This window comes from Vanacampus margaritifer, chromosome 8 (assembly GCF_051991255.1).
Source record: "Vanacampus margaritifer isolate UIUO_Vmar chromosome 8, RoL_Vmar_1.0, whole genome shotgun sequence".
Taxonomy (NCBI): Eukaryota; Metazoa; Chordata; class Actinopteri; order Syngnathiformes; family Syngnathidae; genus Vanacampus; species Vanacampus margaritifer.
In genome coordinates this window covers 12,986,496-13,013,304 of record NC_135439.1, presented here as the reverse complement: position 1 = coordinate 13,013,304, position 26,809 = coordinate 12,986,496, and the positions used below count along the sequence as shown (strand labels likewise).

Genomic DNA, 26,809 nt, shown 5'->3' with positions numbered 1-26,809 from the left:
GAGGAACATATCACTGCGCTTTTCTAAATTCTAGATCAAAAGTGGATTTGTGTTAAAGGGGAAATCAACCCCAAAATTTTCTTTAAAATGATCAGTGTTTCCCAGACCATGTTAATACTTGGGCGGGGCACCCAAGAAGTTTTCAAGAAAATTTATTACAAATATATTTTTAATTTTTAAAAAAAACAAAACAGGTCAGGACAGGATATACCGCATGTAACGTTAGTTCGCCGTCACTCACTTGTGGATCATGAGGCTAGATGAGACGTAGTAACAGGACTGAGACCCACCCCCTGTCCAACCCGCTTCCCATCCCCACCGCCAGAGTCCACCACCCAAGTAGATTTCAAATCTGTGGAAAACACTGATAATATTTCTATGCGGCTCCACTAGTCTAAACATGGCATTCCGATTAATATTTTGTGGAATATGAATAATGAAGGCAACAAAATTTAACAATTTTATCCAATTCAGGGGGCGGACATATTGTAACTTACTGTCGACTGAAAATGACATCACAGTTGCTCAAGGCTCAGGTAACGGCCAATCATGACTCAGCTTCACAAAACAGGTAAGCTGTGATTGGTTATTACCTGAGTCCTGAGCAACTGTGATGTTTTCAGTCGACAGACAGCAAGTGACAAAATGGCCGCCCACTGACATAAAAACAGATGGATTTTGCTGCTCAACTCATATTCCACAAATGCAATATTAATCATAATACTATGTTTAGACTAGTGGGGGCACACGTATTATAAATATTTTTTTTTAGTTGACTTCCCCTTTAAGACAATGTTGCTTTTTTATTATGTAGCATTCCGCACCTGATCTGTAGCGGTCATCCCTGGTTCCGCCATTGCGATGGGTCCTACGGGAGCGTCGTTCACGGTAACGGGATGAGCTTGAGGGGGGAGGCCCATGGCTGGAAGAGGAACTGGGAGCGGGTGGCTGTACATTGTTCTTTGGGGGCGGGCCCACTGTCGGGGGAAACAAAATATAATAAGAGTTAAACACACACACACAGTATAAAATTCATAAGAGTGCAACATAACTTGCTGCTAAATTCTAACTATGACTGCCAAGTCTCTAGGCTTGAGTTAAGAAATGTGAATAGAAAATGTAGATACAGGAGAGTGACGTATTCCCATGGCTGGGCTCAATACCTTCTTGTTCCAATAATTGCTTGCTCAAGAATGAATGATTATGAAATGATTATGAAATATGAAATTTCCTGTGTGTTTTTGTTGCTGCAACACACAATGTTTTGTGCATCTGCAGAAAATTATTTTATCTTAACTTTGCTAAAGAAAAAACTATGTCAATTTAGTTTATCATTTCACTCTGTACTTTAATGCAATAGCGCGTAGCTAAATTCAAAAGCAGTCAGAAGTCCATCAATTAATATTTAATTCAAGTCAATTAATGCTTTGGCTTATCAATCCATTTCTTATAGTGCTTTTCTTTATTATGGTTACGGTAACTGCAGCCAATCCAAATCTTCATATGTGGGAGCAAACAAGACTACCAGGAGGAGACACACAGGAACCTATGAGGGAGACACGCTAGCTAGCCACAAGCTCACCATGCTGCCAAGATTTTGGCTTATCCGAATATTAATTCTTCATTTTATGAGTACAATGGACAATTGTATCCGTTGAGTTTGTCGCAACATATTGGCATTTTTTTGTGTGTGTGCGCAGGTAACAGTCCTTAAATAAGTTTGGTGTTGAAGAAGTTATGAGCCCTGACCTCAACCAATTAAATAACTTTGTGGTGAAGGGGGATTAGATTGCGAGTCAGGACTTCTCATCCAGGACCAGTAACCTCAGAAATGTTCTTCTGGATTAACAGACAAAAATTCCCACAGAAACTTGCGTTCTTCTGTGAAGCCGTTATACAGCAGCAAACGAGGAAACCAACTTAATATCTGTTTTTACCTTCTACGGATTTGGGTCAGCATAGTGTTCAAATTTCTCAAATTGCAGTTTCTGCTGTGATCATGATCATAAAATAGAAATTTATGGAAGGTTCCTTCAGTGGTTGGTAGATATGTGGTGTCACTAGGGGGCAGTAGTCATCAATGCCAAATCTTGTGGATGATCGTGTTGACTTTTACAGCCGTTTGATTGAAACACGTTTTGAATTTTAAAAAATATACAAGGCCATTCACCTGGGGTGTGGATGAAGTATGGAGCCAGGAGTTTGGTCCTTTTCTTCTCATAGCCCTTCTGTGTGATGTCACCTGTACAAGAAAACACATTTATATAATTCATCAGCAACGTTTGTGAATGCTGTTTATCACCATTAGCTCTCAAGTGTGAGACAAAAAACAGATGGAGGCCCACAGAGAGATGCTGAAACCTCCAGAGATGGCTAACGGTGTCAAACATGCGCCTCAGACAGCCGCACACTTACTGTATATGCGACACACGGGGAAACAAAACAGCCATAACATTTGGAAACATACAGAAGAGTGGGCAAAAATAAGGATGATTCAGAGATACCCTGAGGAGCAGAGGACGAGAAAGGCGGGAAACTGAGATGAGGACACGGAGAGACGCAGGCGAACAAAGCAAGCCATGAGAAGGAACGAAGGCCTAAAACCAGGAAAGGTTGGAAATTGAATCGCATGGGAAAATTCTAGTCTGTAAACATGACTTCTCTGTAAAAACAAGTAGTACCACGCTAAATAATGACGACAATCTATTAGAAACAATACCGCGTTATCTGGGCAGAACGTACAGTATCTGAAAAGATTTAACTCCCACTCCCATTCTATTTGGAAATGTTGTGTTCACTGAGTGATTCATGAGGGAACGGATCAAGGACAGTGAATTTGTGATGAGTCTGCATTACATTATTAGGAGTCTTTCACTTTTATGTTAAGCGGTTCAATAGTTTGTCACAATGGTGGTACAATCGCAGTTCTACTTTTTTACCCAGGATTTTTACTTCTGTATAATGCTTGTATCAACTTGGAAATGCAAAATGTAAAATTTGCTTGAAATCCAGTAACTAGCCCTAATATGCCGATGGATTACATTAGTGTAAATTGAGCTACAGAAATCTGTAAGTCTCCTTTAAATCTGTATATTTAATAAGTAATTTGTGTTAGATTTATCCATGTACAGTACAAACTTGGAAATGTATACACTAAGTCACCATTTGAACAGTAAAACAGAAATACCCCTGAATGAAAGTTTTGCTCGTTTTAGATCACCAAATGATTCCCGAGCGCGGCCCCTGCTGTTAACTTAAACTTTTTGGTTAAGTTCATTTCTTTTTTTTTTGGGCGATATTTACTTATAAATACCATTACAGGACGGTACCAATGATGGAAAGTCAAAGAGGATAAATAACAACCGTAGAAGTGACCCAAAAAAAAAGTGCCTTGACTGCTCAGTACTATATAAATGTCGGTCAGCAAAAAAGTTGAGAATAATATAAGAATACGAGTAACAGCAAACATAATACATACACCGTAAAGTAATGTAAATCACTTTCCCAGCATGAATCCTTTCCCTTCAATTCCCCATACACACTTCGAAATTTGTTTTACTGCTTTTCTGTTTTCATTTTTGACGGCGGTAAATTTACTTTTACACTTATGTGACATTTTTACAATTGCCTGTGCCGTGCGGTAAAAGCATTTTTCCCCCCCTGCCTGTTTTCCATGTCTCTCTCCTCAAACACACCTGACTCAAGTGATCAGCTAATCAGTAAGCTCTGTAGAAGCCTGATAACAATCTTGTTCGTCAACGGCTCTCGAGGACCAGGGTTCCCTACCCCTGCTTTAAAGGTTTTCACTGTACTTTAGCATCAGTGCAGTAACTTTATTGCTATTTCATTTTTTTTGCAGCGCATGTGCCATGGCTTGTTTTAACATGACATGAACACTACATACAAGCTCAGGTTATGACAATCAAGATGAACGAGTTTTTTTTTTTGTAACGTACTCAAGCTGTTTAACCCTTGCAACCACAACATAAAGGTTCTGGTCCAATTTCATCCGTAAAAATAAATCAATCAATCAATTTCATACATTAAAAAAAAAAACTGTTATAAAAGTTGAAGTCATGTCAAGATTTTTAGATCTCAGCAGTTATGTGCTATCATTCCTAGTATAGCGGTGTTGATATTTGAGGAAATAAAACAACAATACAATACTTCCTTTATCGTCGCGTTCACACAATTAAACCAAAGCAAGGTTTACGCTTAACTAACAATTGACTCTCAGTGTTCACACAATGAGGATGTTAGCCTAACAATCCACAGTTTAAGGCACGTGAATTTTTTTTCTTCCTAAGGACATGTAAAAGTAAACAGTACCATAAGTAATTCATGAACAGAATGGTTGGCCTTGCTCAGTCACATGATTTATTTTTAGCTCATGTGAACAGGCAGTTTCACTGCGGAAGGGGAGCGAGAGATGGCGTCTTTGTGGGGGGGGAGGGGCTGGACAAGCATTAAATGAATCTCTAAGTAATCACTCTTCCATCTGGATGATTTGAAATTCAGCTGTGCTGTATGCCACTTCCGTTATGGTATCCTGGTTCCATCACGGGCAGCTGAGGAGTTCAACCAATCGGAAAACAATTGCTGCGAATGGCTTATAAACACAGTGGCTCCTTGGATGTGGTCTGTATCAAGATGCTGAGGAATCTCCAATTTGTATTGTAAAGCCATAAAAAAAACTTACTGTACAGGATATGTAGCACCATTAACTGTACTGGTTAAATTAGCCAGTGGTGTCTTTGTGCAAGGTAAGCAAAGCTGCACTAGGTTTTGTTGGATGCACGGATTAAGGTTAGCTAACAGCGTTAGCATCATTTAGCCATTTTCAGCAGTAAGAAGATTAAATGTTGTCCATAATTTGATTATGTCATTATTTTTCATGTACAATGAATACCTTTAAAAACACATTTTACCACTTGCTGTTGACTGAAAACGACATCCCAGGTGCTCAGGAAACAGGTAACGACCAATCACGGCTCACCTGTTTTCTGGGTTTGGTCATCTGACATTAGCAAACGGAGCCAAATGGGATGTCATTTGCAGTCGGCAGCAATTGGTAAAATTTATTTTATAGGCATTAATTGTACATGAAAAATAATGAAGTACAGTTACAGTGTATGAACTTTTGCCACCAAATGTTTCAGGGAAGTCACCCCCCCCCCCCCACACACACACACACACCCCACCCCCACACACTCTGGGTTCGACTTCCGCAAGTAAAAGTCATCCACTGTGTAGGCTTGCTGCCTTTGTCAGGATAAAAACTCTCACCTCTTTTCTCACACACTGAACCAATCAAACTCAGTTTGATCTCATCGTCAGTCTGTAACTTGGGTTTGAAATCAATCTTTTGTGACTCCAGTGCTGTAACGTTTCTGACAGACTACGAGATTCTCAACCCTTGAGGTATTTGGATAAAAATGCCTGTCACAGCCATGTTAAATAAATTGAGTAAAAACAGCATAATATGTCTCCTTTAAGAAGTGTATTCATCTCAAAACTTGTTTCACAAGCTTTAAAGCCCTCTACCCGGGTGGGCGTGCTAAACAATAAACAAACTTGTCGAGCGATGTAATAAAATAATCAATTTGCGTCTACTTGGGAGGCAAAGCGCTTCTCTGCTGGGGTGACGAGGCCCCATCTTGTTAACCCAAATTCCCACAATGACCGAGTTCATCCTCTCTCCGGTTGACAATCAAATGTTTCCAAGCTATAGCGTGCATTCATCCCAACTGCAACAGTGAGGACGACTCAATTTAATTCAAACAACCAAAAAAGAGGGAAGCATGAACGCGGCGCAGTTTCCCCAGTTTCACCCTTTGCCGAGCTGAGATGATTTGAATTGCAGCGACTCTCCGTCCCTGCACCCTGCAGGCACTCAGTCTGAATTGTAATTAACTGCCGACCACTATCCCCCGTCTCTTGCTTTTCCGTCATCACACACACTCGCTTGCTTTCTCCGCAACATGATTAAATCGCATCGGACACCTGCACAATGAAAAAGATCTGAACACATGCCTGGATTTTACAGCTGTTCTTTCATAGAAAACAGATCCTCCCTTTAGATGACGAGATGCTCTGAGGCAGCGTGCAACAAAAAGAAAACATATTCATGTCTACAAACGGCTTGTTTGATTCTAAATTGTGGTAAAAAAAAAATGCAACAGATTGAACTTTAAGGACCCAGAAGATGTCACGGTCCTCCGAACTTTTTTTTTTCATGCTTACTCAATGCTGTCACTCTCACCAACAGGCTCACACACTCATGCCCATACACACACACATAAACATTAAATGCATTATTAAATCAAACAGCCAATCATGGCCCAGAAAGCAAAACACTTCAGCATTCAACAATGTTCACTGTTTGTAAGACACACATCTAACAGCTGTTCTTTTTCCTCCTGAGTCAGTTGCTTTGACATAAAAGAAGAATATTGTTTGAAAGCAGGCAACCAAATCAGGAAACCAAACCTAATAGCTTCACAGGGGCTACATAATAATGGTTTGTTTTCATCTTGGTTACAGACACTCTTCTGGAATTTGGAATCGATTGTAATAATAAAACTTTGTATTTAGCTTTCTGTCTCCTGAACAGCAAGACCTCTGCTCAATTTATCTGCCTGTCAAATTTAGGAATTTAAAGTTACAGTATAATTCCAAATAATAATTCCCCAAAATGGTTGGATAATAGTAAGGGAATTGAATTGTTGACAGCTGTTAAGCCCTGGGCAGTATTTTATTTTGAAATGGCTTGGTCAGAACCAACAAAAAGCCAAAAAAATGGTCACAATAACGCCCAGGGGTTAAACTGTCAACCAAATTAATAACACAACCCACGAGTCACCAGATTGACTATTGATGTTCAAAATTTTTGTTTTGGTCTGTCAGAGGATCTCCTCCAACGCTCGAACCAACCCCCCCCGTGTAGTTGCGGCACACAAACGCAAAGCGAGACATGCAGCGCTACTCGATATATCATGTCCGATCTGAACCTAGCATAATAGCGCTTAATTTATAAAATAAACATATGGTGCAATTGGGATTAACATACAATGCTTCACAAAGATGAAAGATAATGCGATTTAAATTTGCAAATGTTTTAAAATAGAAACATGATATTGATATTACGCTTAATTATAATACGGTGCACCTAATGGTCCTTAAAATATGGTAAGTGTATTCAAAATGAGTCCACGTTGTAGCTTTAAATTGTATATTAAAAAAAAAGTATCCAAAACAACTTTTTTTAACAAAAAAAATATTTGAAGGAAACAACAACTATACTTGTGCAAGGCACGGATGAGTGAGTGAGTGAGTGAGTGAGTATCAGGGTGTGGCTAATTTAGGTAATACCTTGACTCACGGTTTTCAGTTGGCACGCTAGTTTAAGTCAGCTCATGATAGGAACGCTCACACTACATGCATAGTCACACGCGCACACACTCACGCAAAGGGCCTTGGGGAAGCAGGAGAGGAGTGTAGGGAGTTAACGGAAAATTTGACGTGAATCCACTTCAGCTCCTCATGCAGAGAGAGACAAGAGGTGTGGTTGACACACCTGACACACGACACTTCACACACATCAACACGCTGCATGCAGCCCACGTACTCTCACGTGGGAATTCCACACAAGCCATGGCAGTTACAAAAAATGAAGGAATCCACATAACACTTGAAGCAACCTACTGTATATTGTGACATCACAGGTACAACTAAAACAATGCTGCCCTTCTCCTTTACTATTGTCATGGTCACTTGAGCCATTAAAAGAAAACTTCTCTCATCGACTTTTAATGGAATTTGTTGTGGGTGCAATTTTGAAATAAATGTTGCCGTGTCCCTGTAGAATTTCATAGAATTTGATTTCCTTGGCTTGAATCTCAATTCATAGATCTTATCAGTGAACTGATTAAATTTGAGACCACAAATGGTTACACAATTGGTCTGTTTTTGTCCATTCATTGAATGCTGATCTGCTCAAGCAAGATTTCCGGTTGTGTCTGAAATGTGAATGAAAATGTAATCCAAAGCCATATTAGGCACTTACAGGGAATTTCCACATTGCAGGATTTCCTTCAGATCTACAAATGATAGATGAAATACACAGTAAATTCTGTAGAGTAAATTTTATTCTATAACAGAGTTTTTTTGGTCCCATAGGGGTTGAGAAACAAACTCACAACTTCAGGATGGGAGACAGCAAATCTACTCCCTGAGCCATGCAGCTCGTGTCCGCTGTAATCTTCGTAACTTCCAAAAAGGGGGACCAGAAACGCTTTTGGATATAAGCAAAAAGTAGAAGTGGCATAGCTCCCAAGCTAAAGATTGTGAGTTTGTTCGTCAACCCTTGTGTAACTTTTTGTTGTTGATGTTTTTAAATAAATTAGTCAAATTAAGTCAAAATCTCTCCGTGCAAAATTGATTGAGAATTCTTAGCAAAAAAATATTTGTTTTTTTCATGGGATAGGCAAATTCCCTCATACATACTTTGAGTAAAATTTACTCTGAATATTTTACTCTTGTCTAAGAGTAAAATTTTCTCTGTTAAGAGTGGGACCAAATAGACTCTGTTTAGAGTCAAATTTAATTTACAGAATTTACCGTTTATATGACATTTGAAAAGCCGTTTAAAAGCAGGTGTAAACATGGTCGATCAGTTGATGAAGATGGCCTGAATATTGCCGCATTCGAGGATGGTCGGAAGTCGGACTTTTCCGAGTTCAAACGAGGAAGTGTGTACGGCAACGCCCCCTTAAAGTCGGAAATTACACTCACGAAGTCGAAGAAAAAAAAAAAGGACCCCGAATCTACAATGGCGACTTATTTGGAAACGCAGACTGTGAATGGTAAAACACAATTTACTCGAATATAAAACTAGATAGCTTTCTTCATTCCTAAATATTTGACATAACTTCACGTAACACAATGTATGTGACAGTATGTCGCTATCTTCCTACATAAAATGATACGGTGAACTAATGACCTGTATGGAATGCTTATGAAATAAGATAATAACATTGCGAGAAGGTAAGTTTGCTGGAGGTCAAAATGAGTTTTGAGGACCAAAATAAAAAAACATTTTATCACTATCCGCCATTTTGGTTGTTTATTTTCGCCTCAAACGCTGTCAGGTCGGAACTGGAAAAACTAATATATCAGACTTGCGATCATTCTTGAATGCAGTGTATGTTCATATGTGCGTTCTGGATTATGGGATAGGGAGTTAAAATGGATGCACATCCTCATAATGCGAGCTAAGAGGTAACATTTCCCACAATAACTGTTAACAGCCTCGCAAAGCCTTCAATGGATGTACATCCGACATATGGCTGCTCTAATTCAGAGGGGGCTTATGGGAAACTCAAAACGTGCAAGTAAGAGAGAGCCTGGGGGCTGGGCATGGGGTCCATAGTGACTGACACAATGTGGTGCTGACATGCAGGCCTGCGTTACTCTATAATGACGCACATTGCTCATTGAAGGGATTTGCCCTTAAAAGTTCAAATATGACTATGAGAAGATGAACCAAGAGTTGTTCCTTGATCAACATAATAATGCTCTGTTGTCATTAACACCGTCAGCGTTACGTTGTCATACAGGGCACTTGTATGTTGTACGTGAGTTGAAGTATTTGGCCATAGAAGAAGAGATGAGTCAGAGATGTGATGAGCCACAAAGGCAGCAGCAAAATGAGGAGGTCCAACTGTGAGGTTGCTAAGGCTCCTGCAGTTCACTGCGGAGTTGAAAGCAAGAAATTTCAGTGACCCAGCTGACAGTGTGTGTTTGTGTGGAGTGTTCATTTAAATTATTCAGTCTTTCTTGTCCACAAAGCCTCCATGCATTCTCCGTAGTGCCTGTTGGTGCTGTGTTTATGTGCGGGTGTCGAAAATAGACAGTTAAGATGGTAGGTGAGGTAACACACTGCATTCATTTCCAAAAACCAGTATGAACCTGTGTGACATATGGAGAGCAGCGGAGGTCCGCTTGGTGGCCTCGAGCAGCACAGAGATCATAAGAACAGCTCTTGCGCAAACACTTAATGAGCTTTTAAACGGATAGGCTAAATCAGCTTGGGTTCTGATAGTGTACATGTACAGTGCCCGCCATAATCATTGTAGTATTTTTGATGATGCAATTTCGCAAGTAGCAAAGATGTTAGCTCATATGAGGAATAATACCATTAAAGAATATTAGTGCTGTTAAGCGATTTCATTTTTTAAACTAATTAATCGCACTATTTTCCATAATTAATCACGATTAATCGCATTTCTCTACTTCTGCTTCTACTTTTTTCTTCAAAACTTGTAACGGGTATTGAGTAAAATCTTGGAATTCATGTTAAATATTTTATATTCTGAAATTGTTGTACTGTTGATTAACAAATGTTTTAATACATTTCTCTTTTCATCATCTTTTTTTTTTTAATGACTTCCTGTGTACTTTTCTCTAATTATCTTAGTTTTCAGTACAGATGCTTTAAAGCTGTCTAAAAAAATCATTTAAAGTCCTGATAATGATCTTTTTCTTTTTTTTTTCAGTGGGTGGTGAATGGTTGCCGGTCCGGAAAGAGCATGTACATGTTTGAACGTTCCATAAAAAAAAAGGTTGAGGACCACTGTTCTAAGTAACATTTTAGCAGCCATGTAACACAATCAAACCTAGCTTGCCACAAAAAGCTTAACGTGTGGCGTGGAACCTGAACTGAGCTCTTGTGAGGTACGCTGAGGCCTTGCGTATCACGTCATATACGATGTAGAAACCACACAATTTTGATGCGACTTTGAGGCATATTTGTACCGAAAATGTGGGTCAAAATCCAAATTGAAGGGTGTTAGCATTAGGAGATTCCACTGTAAACTTGCAAAGTGATTTTGATCACTCATAAGAAATCAAACATCGATCTAACATTGTTGTATTGTGGACAAGGTATGATATGATATGTGTATTTGCTACTTGATGAAATGTGGGAAAAGAGAAAATACTTTCCAGATGCACTGAAATTTTTTTGCATACCAGTCGTGTATTGTCAGAAGGGATGTTTTCATCTTCTGTACTGACATTTGGCCAAGCTCACATACTGAAGTTACTTTATTTGCTTACAGTTTGGCTTGTGCATTTCAATGTGAGCTGTTCCGTCTTGTTTTGTTTGTTTAAGAGAGTTAATATTTAATTTTCAAAACATAATTGGAATATGATTTATTGCAACACACAGATATTCCAGAGAAACATGCTTTGTTTTGTGGATTGAGATGAAATACAAATGTACTTATTCCTGAATGAATAATTGTGCAGTCCAAAAAAATTTAATACAAAACAAATAATCCCCCAAAAAATCACCATTGAGGAGAACAGAAAGCATTGATTTTCTAATGGACGTTGTTGACAACAGGAATTAGGACAACTGTGGAGAAAATTGAAACAAAAGGTGAAATAGAGTAGCAGATATAGTATATACAGCAGACAAGGCCTTGGTGGTGTCATTGGTTGTAGTTGTGAGCGATCCGTCGCATCCTGGCCCACTGTGGCAGGTTTGCTGCCCCCTGATGCTCTGTGACCTAGATTAAGAGACGCAGCCAGGACCGTAATCTCTCAGTTCTCCACCCCCCCTTCACTATGGCACAGGCTGCTAGCGGGGAAGAATAGCCTTTCCGACACAGCTTTCAATGTTAGCATGCTAACATGTAAAGCCTGTATATGTACTGCAGCAACTGATGTTGGTTTAAGAGATTGTTCTTATTTTCTTGGATTAAAAAAAAAAGGTTCATCGGGGTCATGAGGAGTTAACGGTATACAGTACAGTATATAGAAGTACAAATTTGGGTTTTCCTTCTACACCTAGCGACATCACAGTTGCTCAGGGCTCAGGTAACATGCTTTCTGCTGGGTTAGCAGTCTTAATATCCAAACAATCAAGTGCACAGATGCCATGAGGGCTGCACGCTACCAAGTTGAGCAGCTTTAACAGTTGTGGCTCACAGCTCGAAATTCCAGTACGACTCAATCACAAAGTCTTTGATCCCCTCAATGGCTTTCTTTGTGTCCTTGCAGTCAAAGACGTTAAAGTGGGTGGTGTTTCCCTCACACACAAGCGCATGCTAATACGCATTCACACAAACTACTGAAAACAACCATTTCTGTGACGCATATTTTCCTCTGCTTGTTGCTAAAGGAGTCCCGGTTCAAACAACAATGGGAAGATTGTTGCCGAAAAAAGATATCCATGAGAGAGAGAGAGAGAGAGATCTGGACTTATTGGAAGGCCAGATGCTGCTCGGTCCGTCCCAAGCAGAGCACAGCACTGATCCACAAGGCCAACACGTTTGACGGTTGAGGAACATGTGGCAGCATGGCCAGGGCATCTGGACAGCGCAGAGCCTTTGGTGTAAAGTTGCCAGCAAAGACACAGGCGTCATCCTTTGTGGCCTGGGACAGCCCAACTCGGGGAGTCACCTTACTACTCGCACCTGAAAAGACTAAACCGTCAAAAACTGGTGCTCATTCTGAGTTTGACTTGTTCAAATTTCCCCACACACTTTTCTAGTCCTTTTCTTCCAATCCCAACCACACCATAGAATAATAAAATAGACAACAAGAATGGCCCATGGGTTATCGTGTCACATGTGACAAAAACAGTTAATGGTAATGTATCTATAATTGGGCTAAACATCATCAGATGCAAATAAAATGCATATAAACGGTGAAAATTGGAAAAACTCATCGCCTGCAACAAAAGCAGCAACAGTTGAAGCACTTCATTCGTTATGTGGATCACAATTTGAGTGATGCTGGAAAGCCCTGGTCAGCCTTTACATCATGTTGAGCAATAGCATAGTTCATCTACGTCCTGTGTTATAAAGTGGACCATTGGGACACTTTAGTGTGAAAACCACCTGTGTTCTGCTGCAGTTATCGCTGTGTGGATTTGGAACAAAAATAAAATCTGCAGATTTAGACTTGAGATATATCTCTTTGACAGATACATAAAATTTGTATATGCTCTTTGGCTATACATGGACAGTAAAATGAGCTCCAATAAAGAAGTTGTGCAGTGTATATCGTTCTAATCTTCATTCTTGTTTTGAATTGTTTGGTGGATTAGGTCAGGGCTCCCCAGTCCTTGGGCCAAAGATCATTTGCAAACAAAGAATAACCTTGTTTAAAATGAATGTTAATTCAAACCACAATAATAAACATACAGTAGTGTTTAATTCTTTCCGTGATCACGCTTCAAATCATCATCAAGAACACTTCAAATCATCTTTCCCTGGTGAAATGAATGGAAATGTCATTAATCTGTTCTAGAACCACAAAAATATCAACAAAAACATTTCTAACCTGTTGTTATTAATTAATAAGAAAAAAATAGCCCTCAACAAGTCTGCAATATTGTACCTTACAAAAACATACAGTAATAACTAGGGCTTGACCGATATGGATTGTTTTTTAGGGTGATGCCGATTCCGAATAATACAATTCTGATAACTGATTAACTGGCCGATTAATATTACGGATAACACAACATTTAGATAGATAGCTAGATAATCAAATAATAAAGTTTATATAATACCGATTCATTTATTGCTTGTGTTTGTTGTTGTTGTTGACACTGTGAAGGATTTATTGCCATCTAGTGGTGAACTAATAGAATGCAACAACTTTGAAGCATGCCTATATATACCACCAATTACTACTAATAATATTAATTATTATTTGGAGTGAGCGAGCAGGAGCTAGCCGGAGCTGGTTAGCAAGAACTCGCTGGAGGGGCTAACAAGAGTGGCTAGCGGGAGAAGCTAGTAGAAGCTAGCGAGAGCAAAGCAGATGGAGACAAGTAGCGGGAGCCTGAGTCACGGGACTAATTCGGGCATCCGTAGCAAAAAGATGGGAGGCAAAACATGGCAGCCTCCTGTAAGGCGCGGTGCAACCTATGTAACATAAATAGCGATTACTAGACCTACAATTATATATTTTTTTAAATGTACATTGATGTGATAGAACTTTTTTGTGTGCATAATATTTAAATTAATAGCATGTTTTTTAAACAAATTATTAGTTCACCACTAGACGGCGCTAAATAACACATTGTCCCTTTAAAGCAACGATTTGAACCTTAATTTCATATTTTCATAATTCTGCTGATGAAACATTGATTTAAAGCTAGATTAATAAAAACTTTGTCATGGCCTGAGGAGGTCAGTATCGCGCAGCCGTTTGTGTGTACAATAAAGAAGGTTAAATCACAACCACCGTCTGCCGTTAACTTAATTGAGAAATGTTACCGTGCTGTATAAAGAAAAAAATAGAAAATAGCCACTGGAAACAACGTAATTAAGTCCAACTGCGGACGCTGTGGATGTCCGGATTTCACAATGATATGTGCTTGGCCTCATGGGAAATGTGGTTCTTTCAAGGGAATTCAAGGGAAAACAATACCGCTTTTGTCCAAAGGTGCCGCCATAATCAACGAAAGCCAAATGCTGCTTTGTTCTGCTTTAAATAACACAAGGACTTGCTCGAGTGGATGGAGTTCTCTAGTGTGTCTCGTCTGACATCTTTGACAGGCACAGAAACGGTTTGACTTGACGCAAGCAAAAAATGTCAGCGAATATCTATTTACAGCCTATCCCTGTGGCCGGAATTACTGTTTTCGCACCACTTCCAGCCAACAGACAAATGTAACGATCTAATGGGCCATGTTAAAAATACATTTGTGCATATATGATGCAATAATAATTTACATTGCATTTAAGTGAGCTAGGATCACGATACCTCTTTATAGCACACTACCAGTGGGCCCCAGTGTTGGGCTCTCCATGCCAAACATGACATTACTCATCCACCCTCGGGCACCTGAGAGCTGCACAGCACCAACCAGGCTGCTGCACTGTGATTCACTGACTTGCATAACAGTCACCACCACCACAAAATTTCCATTTTGTTTTCACACTGAAACGACAAGTAAGCCTCCTGTATCTGCTGCACATTCAGGACAACGATGGGCTGAGAGGTGTATGCAGCATCATGTCTGAAGATGGATATAATGTGAATAAACAAGCCCCCAGGTTAACTAACTTGACCCATTTTCTCTGACAAGTGTATGCTCATGTGTAGTTAAACATGGGCACAATAAAGGAAATAACATGCCACAATAAAGAAACAATTACCTGTCCAAGTGCAACATGAATATTGACATAATAAGAGGATGTTGCAAAAGCTAATGTTTAGAGAGAAAAAATAGGTCAGTGAGTGTAAGAGGAGGATTTGCAGTAGTGTCCAGATTCAAAGGCAACACTACACCTGCAACACACCCGCCTCCTCGCAAAGCCGCCGTGTGAGTGAGTCTTACCTTCGGACAGTTCCAGGTCCAACTCCGCCAGCTGGTCCCTGACCTCTTTTGGCAGAGCCGAGAACTCGACGCCGCGGTCGGCCATGGCGGGAAGCTCGAGCAGCCTGCGGGGTGTTCGTGATATCTCGGGCGACTGAGGATACAGTCCCGCATGAAGGTGGCGAGAAGGAATCAAGAGGCTGCGGTAGTGGTGGTGGTTACTCCATCCCCGAGACTCCCGGACACCGCCATGACTACTGAGGGAGCTGAGGAACAAGTCGACGTCGGCGGTCACGTGACTGAGGAAAACAGCAAGTAGGGGTGGTACGGCCTCAGAGCGCACCCTGGTGGTGGCTTTGTCACATAGTAGGCGCCGTGGGCAAGACTACGCGATTGGACTGTGCAACCTCAGATTGGTGACGTCAGCATTGCTGAGCACACATACGGCTCACTGTTTTATCAAGCACCCTGAGCATTTGTTATCAAGTTATCCTTTATGACACTCCCAGTGGCTAGCTTAAATACTATCAGAAGCACTGGCAGTTTAGATTTATTCATTGCTAACTTAGTCTATTAACTTTATTTCACTTAATTCATGCATTTGTTTTGGCTGTACTGTTTCGACATGTGTTTTTGTTGTTGAATCAGATTTCAGCCTCTATATTTATCTAAATGACTAGAAAAACAGTATTGATCTCTACAAAAAATTAAGGAAATATCTAAACATTCTGCTACCGTATTACAACATAATACTATAGTTTAACTGATTCACGTAGTTTGGTTTCTGTCAATAAGTTACAAAATAATGGTATTGAAGCAGCTGTCCTAACCTAACATTAGCATATGTCATCAGTCATGGCGCTTTGTACAAACATAATTTACAATTAAGACATCTGTGATATATTTAGATTTTATTTTCTTTCCTGGAGGTCCTGAGTGAAGAGAGAATAATGACTGAGAAAAAAACAATAAGGACGCTGTGTTTTTTCCATTAAGTTATTTTATTTGCCCAAGACAATGAATTCAGACTATACACAAGTAGTTCTCCCATCTTGAGGCCTGAGTATTTGAGAAACTCCCTCTGAACAAATATTTCCTGGAGACATGTATGTGGTTGAACCTCAGACTGGTAAAAAAAAAAAAAGATAAAGGGGGAAGACACAGACAACAGAAGAGAAAATAGAAACAACTGAAGAGAATGACAGGTTGTTTTCAAGGCGACAGAGTGACAAAGGAAAAATAACAGAACAGTCTTGAAAGTACAATGCGGTATAAAATAATCTCCAATTAAAAACATAACATTTCAAAAGAAGCACCTTGCACAACCACTTTTGTCTACTTCACAATACAAATGTTGTAAAGCATTCAGGAAATCTGTAATGCTCCACAGACATGTAGAACCACCAAGCTCACTCATTCAAGATCAAGAATACACACTATTCACATTTTCTCTGGTCAACTGCATTAGACCACACCCCTCTCAGTGTCTGGGCTAAACGCAAAAACATTGATACTTAATAGAAAAATATATTGCACTACTCCTTCCTCAACTGAAATGCCTGGGGTAATGGTTTAATATTTGTTTACATTTTTTCACCCATTCTTAGAGGTCATCTAGTGCCAACTGATAGGAGATTCCCGAGCGCAATCATTGCTGCTCACCGCTCCCTCAGGGGATGGGTCAAATGCGGAGAACGAATTTCGCCTCCACTTAGTTGGGTGTGACAATCAGTGGGATTTACCTTACCTTTACCTTACAACTTAACCTTAGAAAATTCCAAAAATGCAGATCAATAAACTGATGGTGTGGCAAAAAAGTGGCATACCTCAACTTTGAACAATACATGCAGTCAGCGTTTTTTTTTTTTTGTATTATCTGTAATCTCTCTTGGAGGCTGGTCTACAAAAAAATAGGGGAAGGGTGTGGCAAACTGCTTGTCACACTATGTTTTCTCTCACTCACTACCTACTAGTTGTTTGAGGAACAATTAACTCAACATGAAAAAAAAAACTGCCTGGCAAAAAAAAAGAGAAAAGAGTCACCAACTGGATTTGACTAGACAAACCGGTAAGTGTCATCCATTGGATAATTACTGCAGGGAATAAAAGCTTTCGGTATTTAACCCTAATGCAGTGAGCAGTGTTGGGAGATATGTTCATTTTAAGTGGTAGTGGAAAAGATTGCACTTTATTAAGAAGGGGTAAAAGATAGACCTGGATTAAGAACTGCCAAACCTAAAGTGAAACAATCGTGGTGAGTCACCAATTTGAAGAAAAGTGGCGAAAGTGCAATAATGTAAATATTAAGTGAATACAAATATTTAGAAAAAAATAAACACTAGTGGTTCTCTCTAGCAGTGAAAAAGGGAATTTCACAAACGATGTGAAGAGAACTCTGGGAACTGGGACAAAAAAATAATAATACTTATGAGTGAGGCTAGGAAACATAAATATTGATTCCAATGCAGATTGACCCTGTTCCAGAGTGAAGCATACATATGGTAAGAAGCCAAGGAGTAAAATGATGCAATGCCCGTGAGTCTATTGTCTTTGGGATTTACAAAAAGTAGTCTCATCCAATATCAAAGATAATCAGCAAATTAGAGTCTGGACGGAAATAAATGTTTAGGACATTGCATAAGATTAAATGACAAGGCAACGTATTTAAAGCTAAAGGCAATGCAGCCGGCAAATATTGAGTGACGTTTGAGGGGCCAGGCAGGGTCGCTAAGTAAAGGGTCAGATAGAAAAACAAACAATAAAAGCCAAGTAGAAAGCCACAAGAGCCTGCAACAAGCCAACATGTCACCGCATCAGTACAACATCGTTTGAAGCAAAGGAGGGATATCGCTATCTCACAGTCAAATATTCAGTCAGATGCATCACAGCCTGTTTTGTGGGTCACAGACAGACAGGCACTGAATTTTGTGTGGGACTGAAGTGATCAAAAGACTGATGAAGATTTTTCATTCGTACTTGTCATTCAAATACAGGATGTGACCGAAAACTCCCTATTTTTTTCCCTATTTACATACACAGAGAGAAGGGCGAGAGGAGGCCTGATGCCGTGATTATCATTGGCCGTGAGGGGAGGAGAGGGTCTTACTCTGGGGGAGGGCAGGGTTTTCGAGTGTGGGAGACTCCCTCGGCTTAACCCGTGGCACCAGTCCAACCTCCGAAATGCCACTCGAGTTTATACTGGCTACCAGCGTCAGCACATCATCTCGGGGTTGACTGGGACTGCGTCAACATGACGACCCCTCCCGGCTGGCCCGACCCCATGCCGGCCAAGACAGACATGGCCACCGCCTCGGCGGCGCGCACGCTCATGCCGTTGATGGTGGGCCCTGGGCTGGAGGGCGCGGCCGAGGGGGACGGCCCATGCTGGATGACTGCTGCGGGGGATCCGATGGGTTCGGCTGAAATCTCCCGGGACGCTTCCTCTCCTCCTGCAGCTGGAGGCAGAGAAAGAGACATTCACCCTTAGGGAGGTGAGCGAGTAGGGACACATTAGATGGATGAGGTGATGGATGGATCCTACAGAACACGTACATGTACGACACCGCGTGCGTGGTGTTTTGGTGGAGCATGAGGCTTACCTAAGAAAGCAGCTTTCTTCTGCATAACAGTGACGGGGCAGTCTTTGTGGGCGAGGAGGAGCTGCTTCAGCTGAGCCACCTCATTCCTTAGCAGCGTTACTTCATTCTGGCAGCAACACAAACCCAAAGGCAGATAATTACTGTAATTATGAGAAATAGCTAACAAGTCACATTGAATCTGCTGAGGGAGCTTCAATTACTTCTGTGGGGCCAATGTCATATTTCGACACTTTCTAAAAAGTCATTTTTTCCCCCAGATTTTTCTTGAAACACAAAAAATGTAGCCATTTGCATCCTGAGGAAATTATTTAGGCAACAAAATTTATATTTTTTGCAAAAAAATAACTTAAGCAAATATTTTAAGAGGGTGGCGATTTAACTCTTTGACTGCCAGGCGTTTTCAGAAAAGGGATGCCGTGGGTGCCAGCCGATTTAAGCATTTTGACTGATCTTTCAAGGTCCACAGAAAATTATGTGTTTGGACTATGGAAACACACATACTACCAAATGAAAGATTGGACTCTCATCTTTCTTCAGAAAAAAAAAAGTTTGTTTCTACCTTATTCCGTTTTTGAGTAATCAACAATAGAAAATAGTTAGTTTCACCTGTTTTGAAACAAACGTCTTTTAACGTCTTTGGCACTCCTCCATAGGATTTTACTAAACGTTATTTAACGTTTTTGGCAGTCAAAGAGTCTTTGATTGTTTCTGTTCAACTTATTGATCTGGGCCTGTGTTCACCAAAGAAAATACGTAGCGCTCTAAGTACCACCATCATGACTAACATGTTCCTAAAAAATAAGGAAAATATTTAATTCATAATTAATATTATTAAATATTATTCCAAGGAATGCAAGACACTACGATTAAGCTGTTTGCATTACACTCGGTGGTTCTCAAGCGTTAGTAAAAATTAGTGCTGTCAAAGTTAAAGCCTTAACTTAACTGATTAATCACAAAAGAATTATCGCATTAATCATGTATTAACGCAGATTAATCACGCTGTTAATTTTGACTGCAGATGGATCCTTTAGCTTGAAAGGTTGTAGCATTTGAGCAATAAACATAACTGCATGCATGCATTAACGTAAAGCATTTAATAAATGTTTGCATATGACAATCAGAATATTTGTTTGTCAAACTATTGGGGTCATTTTTTTATTCATTTAAAATTATGCAAGTAATTAACCGATTAGAAAAAGAGGAGGATGACAGTGTGCATTGCAGTAGATAAAAATGTTGAAGACGTCCTAATAACATTAAATGTCAAAAGAATTAACACATAGCAGGTGCTCTTCAAATTTGGCGGGGAAAATTTTTTGATAAAAAGATTTTTTAATAAATGATTAATCGTTATTAATCAAAATTCTAAAATGTGATTAATCTGATTAAAAATTTTAATTGCTTGACAGCTCTAGTAAAAAAATAAAGAAACAAAAAGCCATGCACAGGCTGCATTTATAGCAATATGTAAAAAAAAATAAAAATAAAAATAATACACCTATCCAAAATGTCATTGGCTGCTTTCTGGAAAAGAAACACACACGTGAAGAGAAGCCTTTCTCCCCCCCCCAAAAAAATGGTGGTAGGAAAAGAAAGGGGAAAACTTTGCCCCCCCCCCCCCAAAAAAAAAAGTAAACAGTTGTTCACATATGTAATTGACACGGGTCATTGTCTGGCCTCTTACCCTAAAGACCCAAACCTACAATCAATCAGTCAAGTTTCTTTTGTTTTGGTTACAAGAGCAATACAACACACAACAAGACTCATCAGTGGACTTTGATTGTTTCAGCTAATCATGTTTTTGTTTCAAATCACACAGTTACAAATCACACAGTATGGATTGAGGTCTCCCCGTCTCCCACTCCAAAAGCAAAAAGTATATTGTTGAAATCATTTGTTCTAACTGGCTGCTAGTGAGGCTTCGCAGGGCTCCCACAGATCAACACACACTCTTGTCTTCTTGTGTTAAGTAGAGCCTGTAGATTGGTAATGTAGTGCTGCCTTAGCATGGAGGAAAAAAATCAGGATGAGCAGTGAGCTATGCACAAATTATGTCAAAGCAAATAAATACTGTCAGCCATAATCACGCCAAAACATGAAACTAGTACTGCATTACCCGCAACGTCATCTATGACCCCCCCTCAACTCCCTCGTCCAAGCACAAATCACACTCTGCTACCTTCAAAACCACCCAGACAATCATAAACTACAGAACTCATTAAAATTTAATTGCTTTACATCTAATGCTTGATTTTTATCTGTGTACAGCACTTTGTTTCAGCTGTGGTTTTCTTTAAAGTGCTCTATCAATAAACTCGAGTTGAGTTTATCTCTTGGGTCTCTACACTCTCAACTCTATTTTGAATTGTTCAAAGTAAGTGGTCAGATTTTTTTTCTTCTTTTTTTTTTTCTTTTTCTGGAGAGCTCAGTATTGTTCATTCGGTAATTTTACCGATTTGACTAACCCATTGCTCTCCTTTTATTTTTTTTATTTTTATTTTTTATATATATATTTTTTTTTTGTATGTGGGTGATTATGTGTATGTGCGTGTGTAAGTGGTCAGATTTAAACGCCGATGACTCGAACGCTTACCGTCAGAGAGATATTCATGCCGGCAAGATCATCCGCCTTCTTCTCCAAAGAATTCACCCACAACTTCCTCTTCTGCCTGCATCGCGACGCAGCTGCTCGGTTCCTTTCTAGAAAACGCTGCCTCCTCTCATCAGGGTCCATCTCGGAGGCTCGCCGCCGCCGGCCTCCAGTTGGCTGCGCAGGGGACACCTGGAGATGAGGATTGCCTGATAAGAACTGTGTTAACTAAGCATCTGAATTTGGTGGGATACCTTTGAATGTTAATTGTCAAATCAAATGATCAAAAAAAAGGAAAAGGAAAAATACCATACCAACTTTTTGGACATCTTTCTTTAAGGAAATATCATCTACAGCAGAACCTTAGTTCCCCATCCTAATAAACCTAAAAACTGCCAATAAACTGAATAGAAGTCGAATGAATCCGCTTCCGGAATCAAGTTATGTTTACCGGTACCTTGTTTATATGGCTTTAGTTAAAAAGAAATACAAAACGGTATGAACCCTTCTTTGATGGAGCATGAGCATGAGCATGGTGCATTGAGAAGCTGCGGACACTTCCTGCCGAGTCGCAGGACGCCCGCCGGATCACTCCCGTACCACAGCAAACAGATGGTGCATAAGCGGGATCGGAAAAATGAACATCATTCTCATGCCTAGCCAGTATTTTAGAGTCTAGACTGATGCTTGGTTGTAATCATTTCAATCTAATTATTTTAGATGATTCTATTATGATTATTGCAATGTCTGAATATTTTGTTTCTCTTTCTATAATGTTTTATGTAAAGCACTTTGGATTGTCTTGTACATGAAATGTGCTATACAAATAAATTTACCTTAACCCCCCCCAAACAGAAATACAGTTAGGTTTCATTATAGCATAACCACTCACACTTTTCATTTCAAACAAGGACAACTGAAAAACGTGATCATAGAGAAAACAAAGTTTACTCGAAATGAGAGAAAACATAACTGAGCATTCTGCACGAATGTGACCGTTTTTGAACGGTTTGTGAACCAAAACAATATTTGCTCAAAAATGTTAACCATAAGCCAATTTATTCATGAACAGTGTCGCTATTAATTAATTAATTAGAGGTTCCACTGTATTAACTAATCTACCTATGCTATAAAATACAAACGCTCCAAGAATTACTGAGTGGCCTGCATTGCTCAAAGATGGTTTAGTACCTGTGGTTGGGCAGGTGATGGTGCATCCGAATTTTGAGTAGGCTGCTGGCTCTGTTCCTGCTTCTGGGGGACGGCTGGGAAGGATCCTGCCCCCCCGCCACCACCACCATCGTGCACTCCTAAGCCTTGTTGACTTAGGGCTGCCTTCAAGCGCTGCAGACACGTAGGCGAGACATCCAATAAGTTCCAACTAAGCAGCAGAATGTCACGAACATGATGGAGTTTATATCAGACTCATCTCACCATCTTGGTCTCTGATTGCAGATGATAACCTGATGGGGAGGATGAACCACTGCTGGCTCCGCCCACTGGGGGGCCCGGGATCCCAGGAATGTTGGGCAACGAGTTCCCAGGCCTAGCCAGCTTCACACAACATTAAATAACAAGTTGAGATGCTTCAGATGAGATAAAGCACAACATTAAAGAAAATGAATTAACTGTTTATTTTGCACGTCTACACTGAGAAAGACTTACAGATATGACTGAGGTTAACTGCACAGGACTGGGCAGCAGAGGGACTGTTTGTCCATTCGCAAGGTGCCTTACAAGGGGATAAGAGCTTGTCGGTGAGCTGTAGACAATATAAAACACATCCCAATCAATTAATGAACCAGAGTTGATTTATTCCTAACATTGAGCAAATACTTTTTAACATTAATCAAATGATGATTTCTAGAATATTAACTGCAATTTAATAACTGTATTTAGGGCAGAGCTGTGAATCTAAAGAGGACAACGTAGTGTTATAAGGCATAAATGTGCGTACCTACATAACAGAATTTTGCACTTGTTTTTTTTTTTTCTGATAGGTCTGTACATTTACCTCAACAGTCAAAAGAGTTCTTGGGAGCACTGCCACAAGTCATGAACACAACAAAGCCAAAGTTTTACCCGAGTTGTCGGTTGGAGGGCGGCGCCTGCGTGATGACAGATGTTGGAGATGGCAGCGTAGGGTGTAGTGACTGGTCATTGCTTAGGTGTAGAGGCAGAGATCCTGGACGCACAATCGTTGGTGTTGGGGCAGAACTTGCCACTGGCTTTGTCAGAATCTCCTGTTGTAAAATAAAGCAGTGGCATTTAGTTTATCTCAATGAGCTAAGGACAAACTGTTTCTCTTCGCAATCATACTTGTAGTATAGTTGGTGTAAAAAGTCACACTCCTGTAGAAAGGCCATATTTTTGTGATATATATTTATATATATATAAATCCAACATTACAAAATATAACCTGTATAACACAATTATTTTTTTTCTTTTAATGGAAAATGTAGAATAAATCAGTTGCATAAATACACAAACTCACAAACTTGCAGTACTCAGTCTTTTTGTGTAGGACTCATCTTGATTCAGCAATATTTGCACACTCTGCAAAAACCCAACTCCAAATGTGTCAGATTGCCAGGGCATCTCCTGTGCACGGGCTGTGTTCATAATTCCCCCCACTTTGACTAAAGGCCTCAGTTCCATTAGAACAGCTCCAAAGCATGCTGCTGCTTGACACCATGCTTCACTGTAGGTATGTTGTTCTGTTGGTGTCTTTAGGAATTATGTCCAAAATAGTTTTATTGCACTATAAAATATTTTCCTACAAGCACATGAGATATCAAGCGTGTTTTTGCAAAATGCGGCCAGGCTTGGATGTTTTTCTCGGTAAGATAAGGTTTCAATCTTGCCGTCCTACCCCACAGCCGAGACATATTTAGAAAATCTGAGTTTTATTCAATTTTGGAGAGACTTCCTGTTGTTGGTAATGTCACTGTTGTGCCACATTCATCTTCATTGTGTTCCATGATATATTTACCGGTAATTAACGCCTTGGAAATGCTTTTGCGATCCCTCTGGAAGCTCTCTGTGGACCATGGACCAGATGTGACAATAAAAATGTCTGGAAAAGCCTACTAGAACAGTTAACATTTGAGGGGGGTTAATCAGGACGACGATAAAAGTGGCAAGTGTGATTCTTATTTAATATACGTTTTGAATTTGAGTGGTGAATGCTAAACACAGCCACATCGCCAGTTATAAGATAATGTGCACACGAGAAAAAAATTTCAATTGAGTTAAGAAGGTTAAAGGAAAAAGGTTTTGAAATAATTTCTTTCTGTCTTGTTTCTTTTTGTATAACACAAAAGCTTGGTATCTGAACAGGACTGGGTGGACTTTTTACAACCCCTGTAACTCAGTGCAAGCCTATTTAGGAATGTATAAAAAGCAAAGTTTGTGGCCATTGAGTTTTGCCCCTCACCCTTGAGTCTTTACTTATGTCTGACATGCTGGAGGAAGAATCCGGACTATCGGGGGGAGAAGAATCCACTTCTAAAGGATCTTCATCTTCATCCTTTGCTGTACATTTTGTTTGTGAAGTTGCACATTGTGTTTGTAAAGTTGAAGCCTTAGAAGAAGAAAAAAGCAGATGAAAATGGCCTTACAAACTAATAATTAAAAATGCTGGTAAACATGAATTCAATGTATTTTAATTTGTATTCTCACTGTGTTTTTTGTCCTGTGATCCTCTTCCTGTACTTTGCAAAAGTCATGTTCAAAGGAATTGGCCAGGTCATTGAACAGTCCAACTTCCTCACAGTTCTTCAGGAAACGTGTGGGTGTGGGGGTCTGGTCTGAGCGTGTTGAAGTAAAAATAAACAAATAGAATTAAGTATCAAGTCATGTTTCATATAGTCTATAATTGTGCAGGCCCAAATGGCATCATTATTACCTGCTATAATAACAGAGTCTGTTCTAGCAGGACCAAATTTTAACGTCATTTCATGTTTGTGTTTGTGCACAGAAAGATGATCTTCATTGGTAAATCTCTGTAATAAATAAGCAGAACATAACATTGCAGTGAATTATTTGTGTACATTGGAACATACACAATGCGTACATTAAAAATAGAGCATGTCAATGCAGTAAAAGAGCATTTGAATGTTGAAATTACCTGCCCACATCCAGGGGCATTGCAGACAAATGGGCGATCATCCCCCATCTTTCACAGAAGTTCTGAAAAATATTTCAAGATAAGATAAGATAAGATGTACAGACATCAATGACTGTCTAGTTAAATGAGTTGTGATCCAAACTCATGTTATTTATTTCGTACATTTGCTTGGGGGAAGGAATTTAATAATTACATGGTATGGTACATATCAAAGTGTCTATTTGAAGCAATTCAGCTTATTTGACAGATCATCTTCTAACTACGGATGCCGAGGCGTAACAATGATATAGACGTCACGTCACATTACCACTCGGACATTACACCATAAGATTGTAGTGTCAATATTTATATCATGTAGCAATTATGTTTAAAAATGGTGGGTGGTGGTTTCACATCAAGTACCAAACCAATGGTTACGTTTGGGACAGGCCCAGGGCTAACATACCGCTTCTTTTGACAGCAATGTCGTTATTACGAACGTAATAAGTAACGTCATGGGCACTTATAAGGTAAAGCCGGGTACCAAATCAGCAATTATAGGCGCCAACATTTCAATTATTTTGTTTCGTTGGTCCGCACAAAATGTCAGCTAAGAAATGCTAACTACTAGCTTACGCTTGTTAGCTTCGGACTCTCGCTGAACAGTCAAGTTAACCGCTGAACGTTAGCACGTTTCTACGGTGAGATATTGAAACGCACCTATATAAACATTACAGGCGTTTTATATAAAGTATTATGTCCAAGGATCCAAAATAGGGCTCACCAGGCTCACCCGACGTTCGAGCAGCCTTGTCGCTCCCCTCCCTGCTCCGTCCGGACACCAACGCTGCGGTGCTGTCTCCTCGTTGTTGACACTTGACATTCCCATCCCGAATCACGCGAGAGTTGCAACCCCAGCCCAGTGTTACGTAAGAGGATAGCCGCGGGGGTATGTAAACACCACCCTGTGATGGCATGTGGTTCAACGTACATTTACACAGTACTACTAGTTTTCAAGAAAGTCGATGACAGTGGCATGACTCATTCATTGTAGATCAACCCAAAATCAGTGTGAAAGCATATGCGATCGGGGAAAAAAAAAAGTTTCATCGAGCTCCTATGTAAAAATGATAACATGCCACACCAGTGTGTAATTTAAATTACAA

The 26,809-nt window shown here is 39.9% G+C and overlaps 2 protein-coding genes across 6 annotated transcripts in view; both read right to left on the bottom strand.

Annotated features, from left to right (window-relative positions):
• The window catches only part of dip2bb (disco-interacting protein 2 homolog Bb), a 39,154-nt gene extending 23,507 nt beyond the window's left edge, over window positions 1–15,647 (bottom strand). For all 4 annotated transcript variants that reach the window (XM_077573102.1, XM_077573104.1, XM_077573103.1 and 1 more), the window contains exons 1-3: window positions 15,365–15,647; window positions 2,171–2,242; window positions 825–977 (exon numbers count right to left, since the gene is read on the bottom strand). In XM_077573102.1, the coding sequence (XP_077429228.1) occupies window positions 825–977; window positions 2,171–2,242; window positions 15,365–15,449 (310 nt within the window). In that variant the 5' untranslated portion in view covers window positions 15,450–15,647. The remainder of the gene's footprint in view (window positions 1–824; window positions 978–2,170; window positions 2,243–15,364) is intronic.
• A 684-nt stretch (window positions 15,648–16,331) lies between these two features.
• atf7b (activating transcription factor 7b) lies at window positions 16,332–26,785 on the bottom strand. Of its 2 annotated transcripts, none has more exons than XM_077574412.1 (12): window positions 26,428–26,785; window positions 25,665–25,726; window positions 25,443–25,539; window positions 25,217–25,344; window positions 24,972–25,118; window positions 23,618–23,778; window positions 23,201–23,297; window positions 22,970–23,089; window positions 22,727–22,879; window positions 21,539–21,727; window positions 18,943–19,048; window positions 16,332–18,798 (listed from the first exon to the last, which is right to left on the bottom strand). In XM_077574412.1, exons 2-12 carry the CDS (start codon window positions 25,710–25,712, stop codon window positions 18,563–18,565), a joined length of 1,482 nt encoding a protein of 493 aa, XP_077430538.1. In that variant the 5' UTR covers window positions 25,713–25,726; window positions 26,428–26,785; the 3' UTR covers window positions 16,332–18,562. The 2 variants fall into 2 exon arrangements, with proteins under 2 accessions (XP_077430538.1, XP_077430539.1); XM_077574413.1 differs by having other exon boundaries at window positions 18,647–18,825.
• Between the last annotated feature and the right edge of the window lie 24 nt (window positions 26,786–26,809).

What these genes read in the sequence shown, in the direction of transcription:
- atf7b (XM_077574412.1), bottom strand. Translation starts at nt 25,712, where the DNA reads ATGGGGGATGATCGCCCATTTGTCTGCAATGCCCCTGGATGTGGGCAG. An exon ending in ATGCCCCTGGATGTGGGCAG is followed by an intron (nt 25,540 to 25,664) that starts GTAATTTCAACA and finishes TATTTATTACAG; the next exon opens with AGATTTACCAATGAAGATCA. An exon ending in GAAGAAAGCTGCTTTCTTAG is followed by an intron (nt 18,799 to 18,942) that starts GTAAGCCTCATG and finishes CTCTGCCTCCAG; the next exon opens with CTGCAGGAGGAGAGGAAGCG.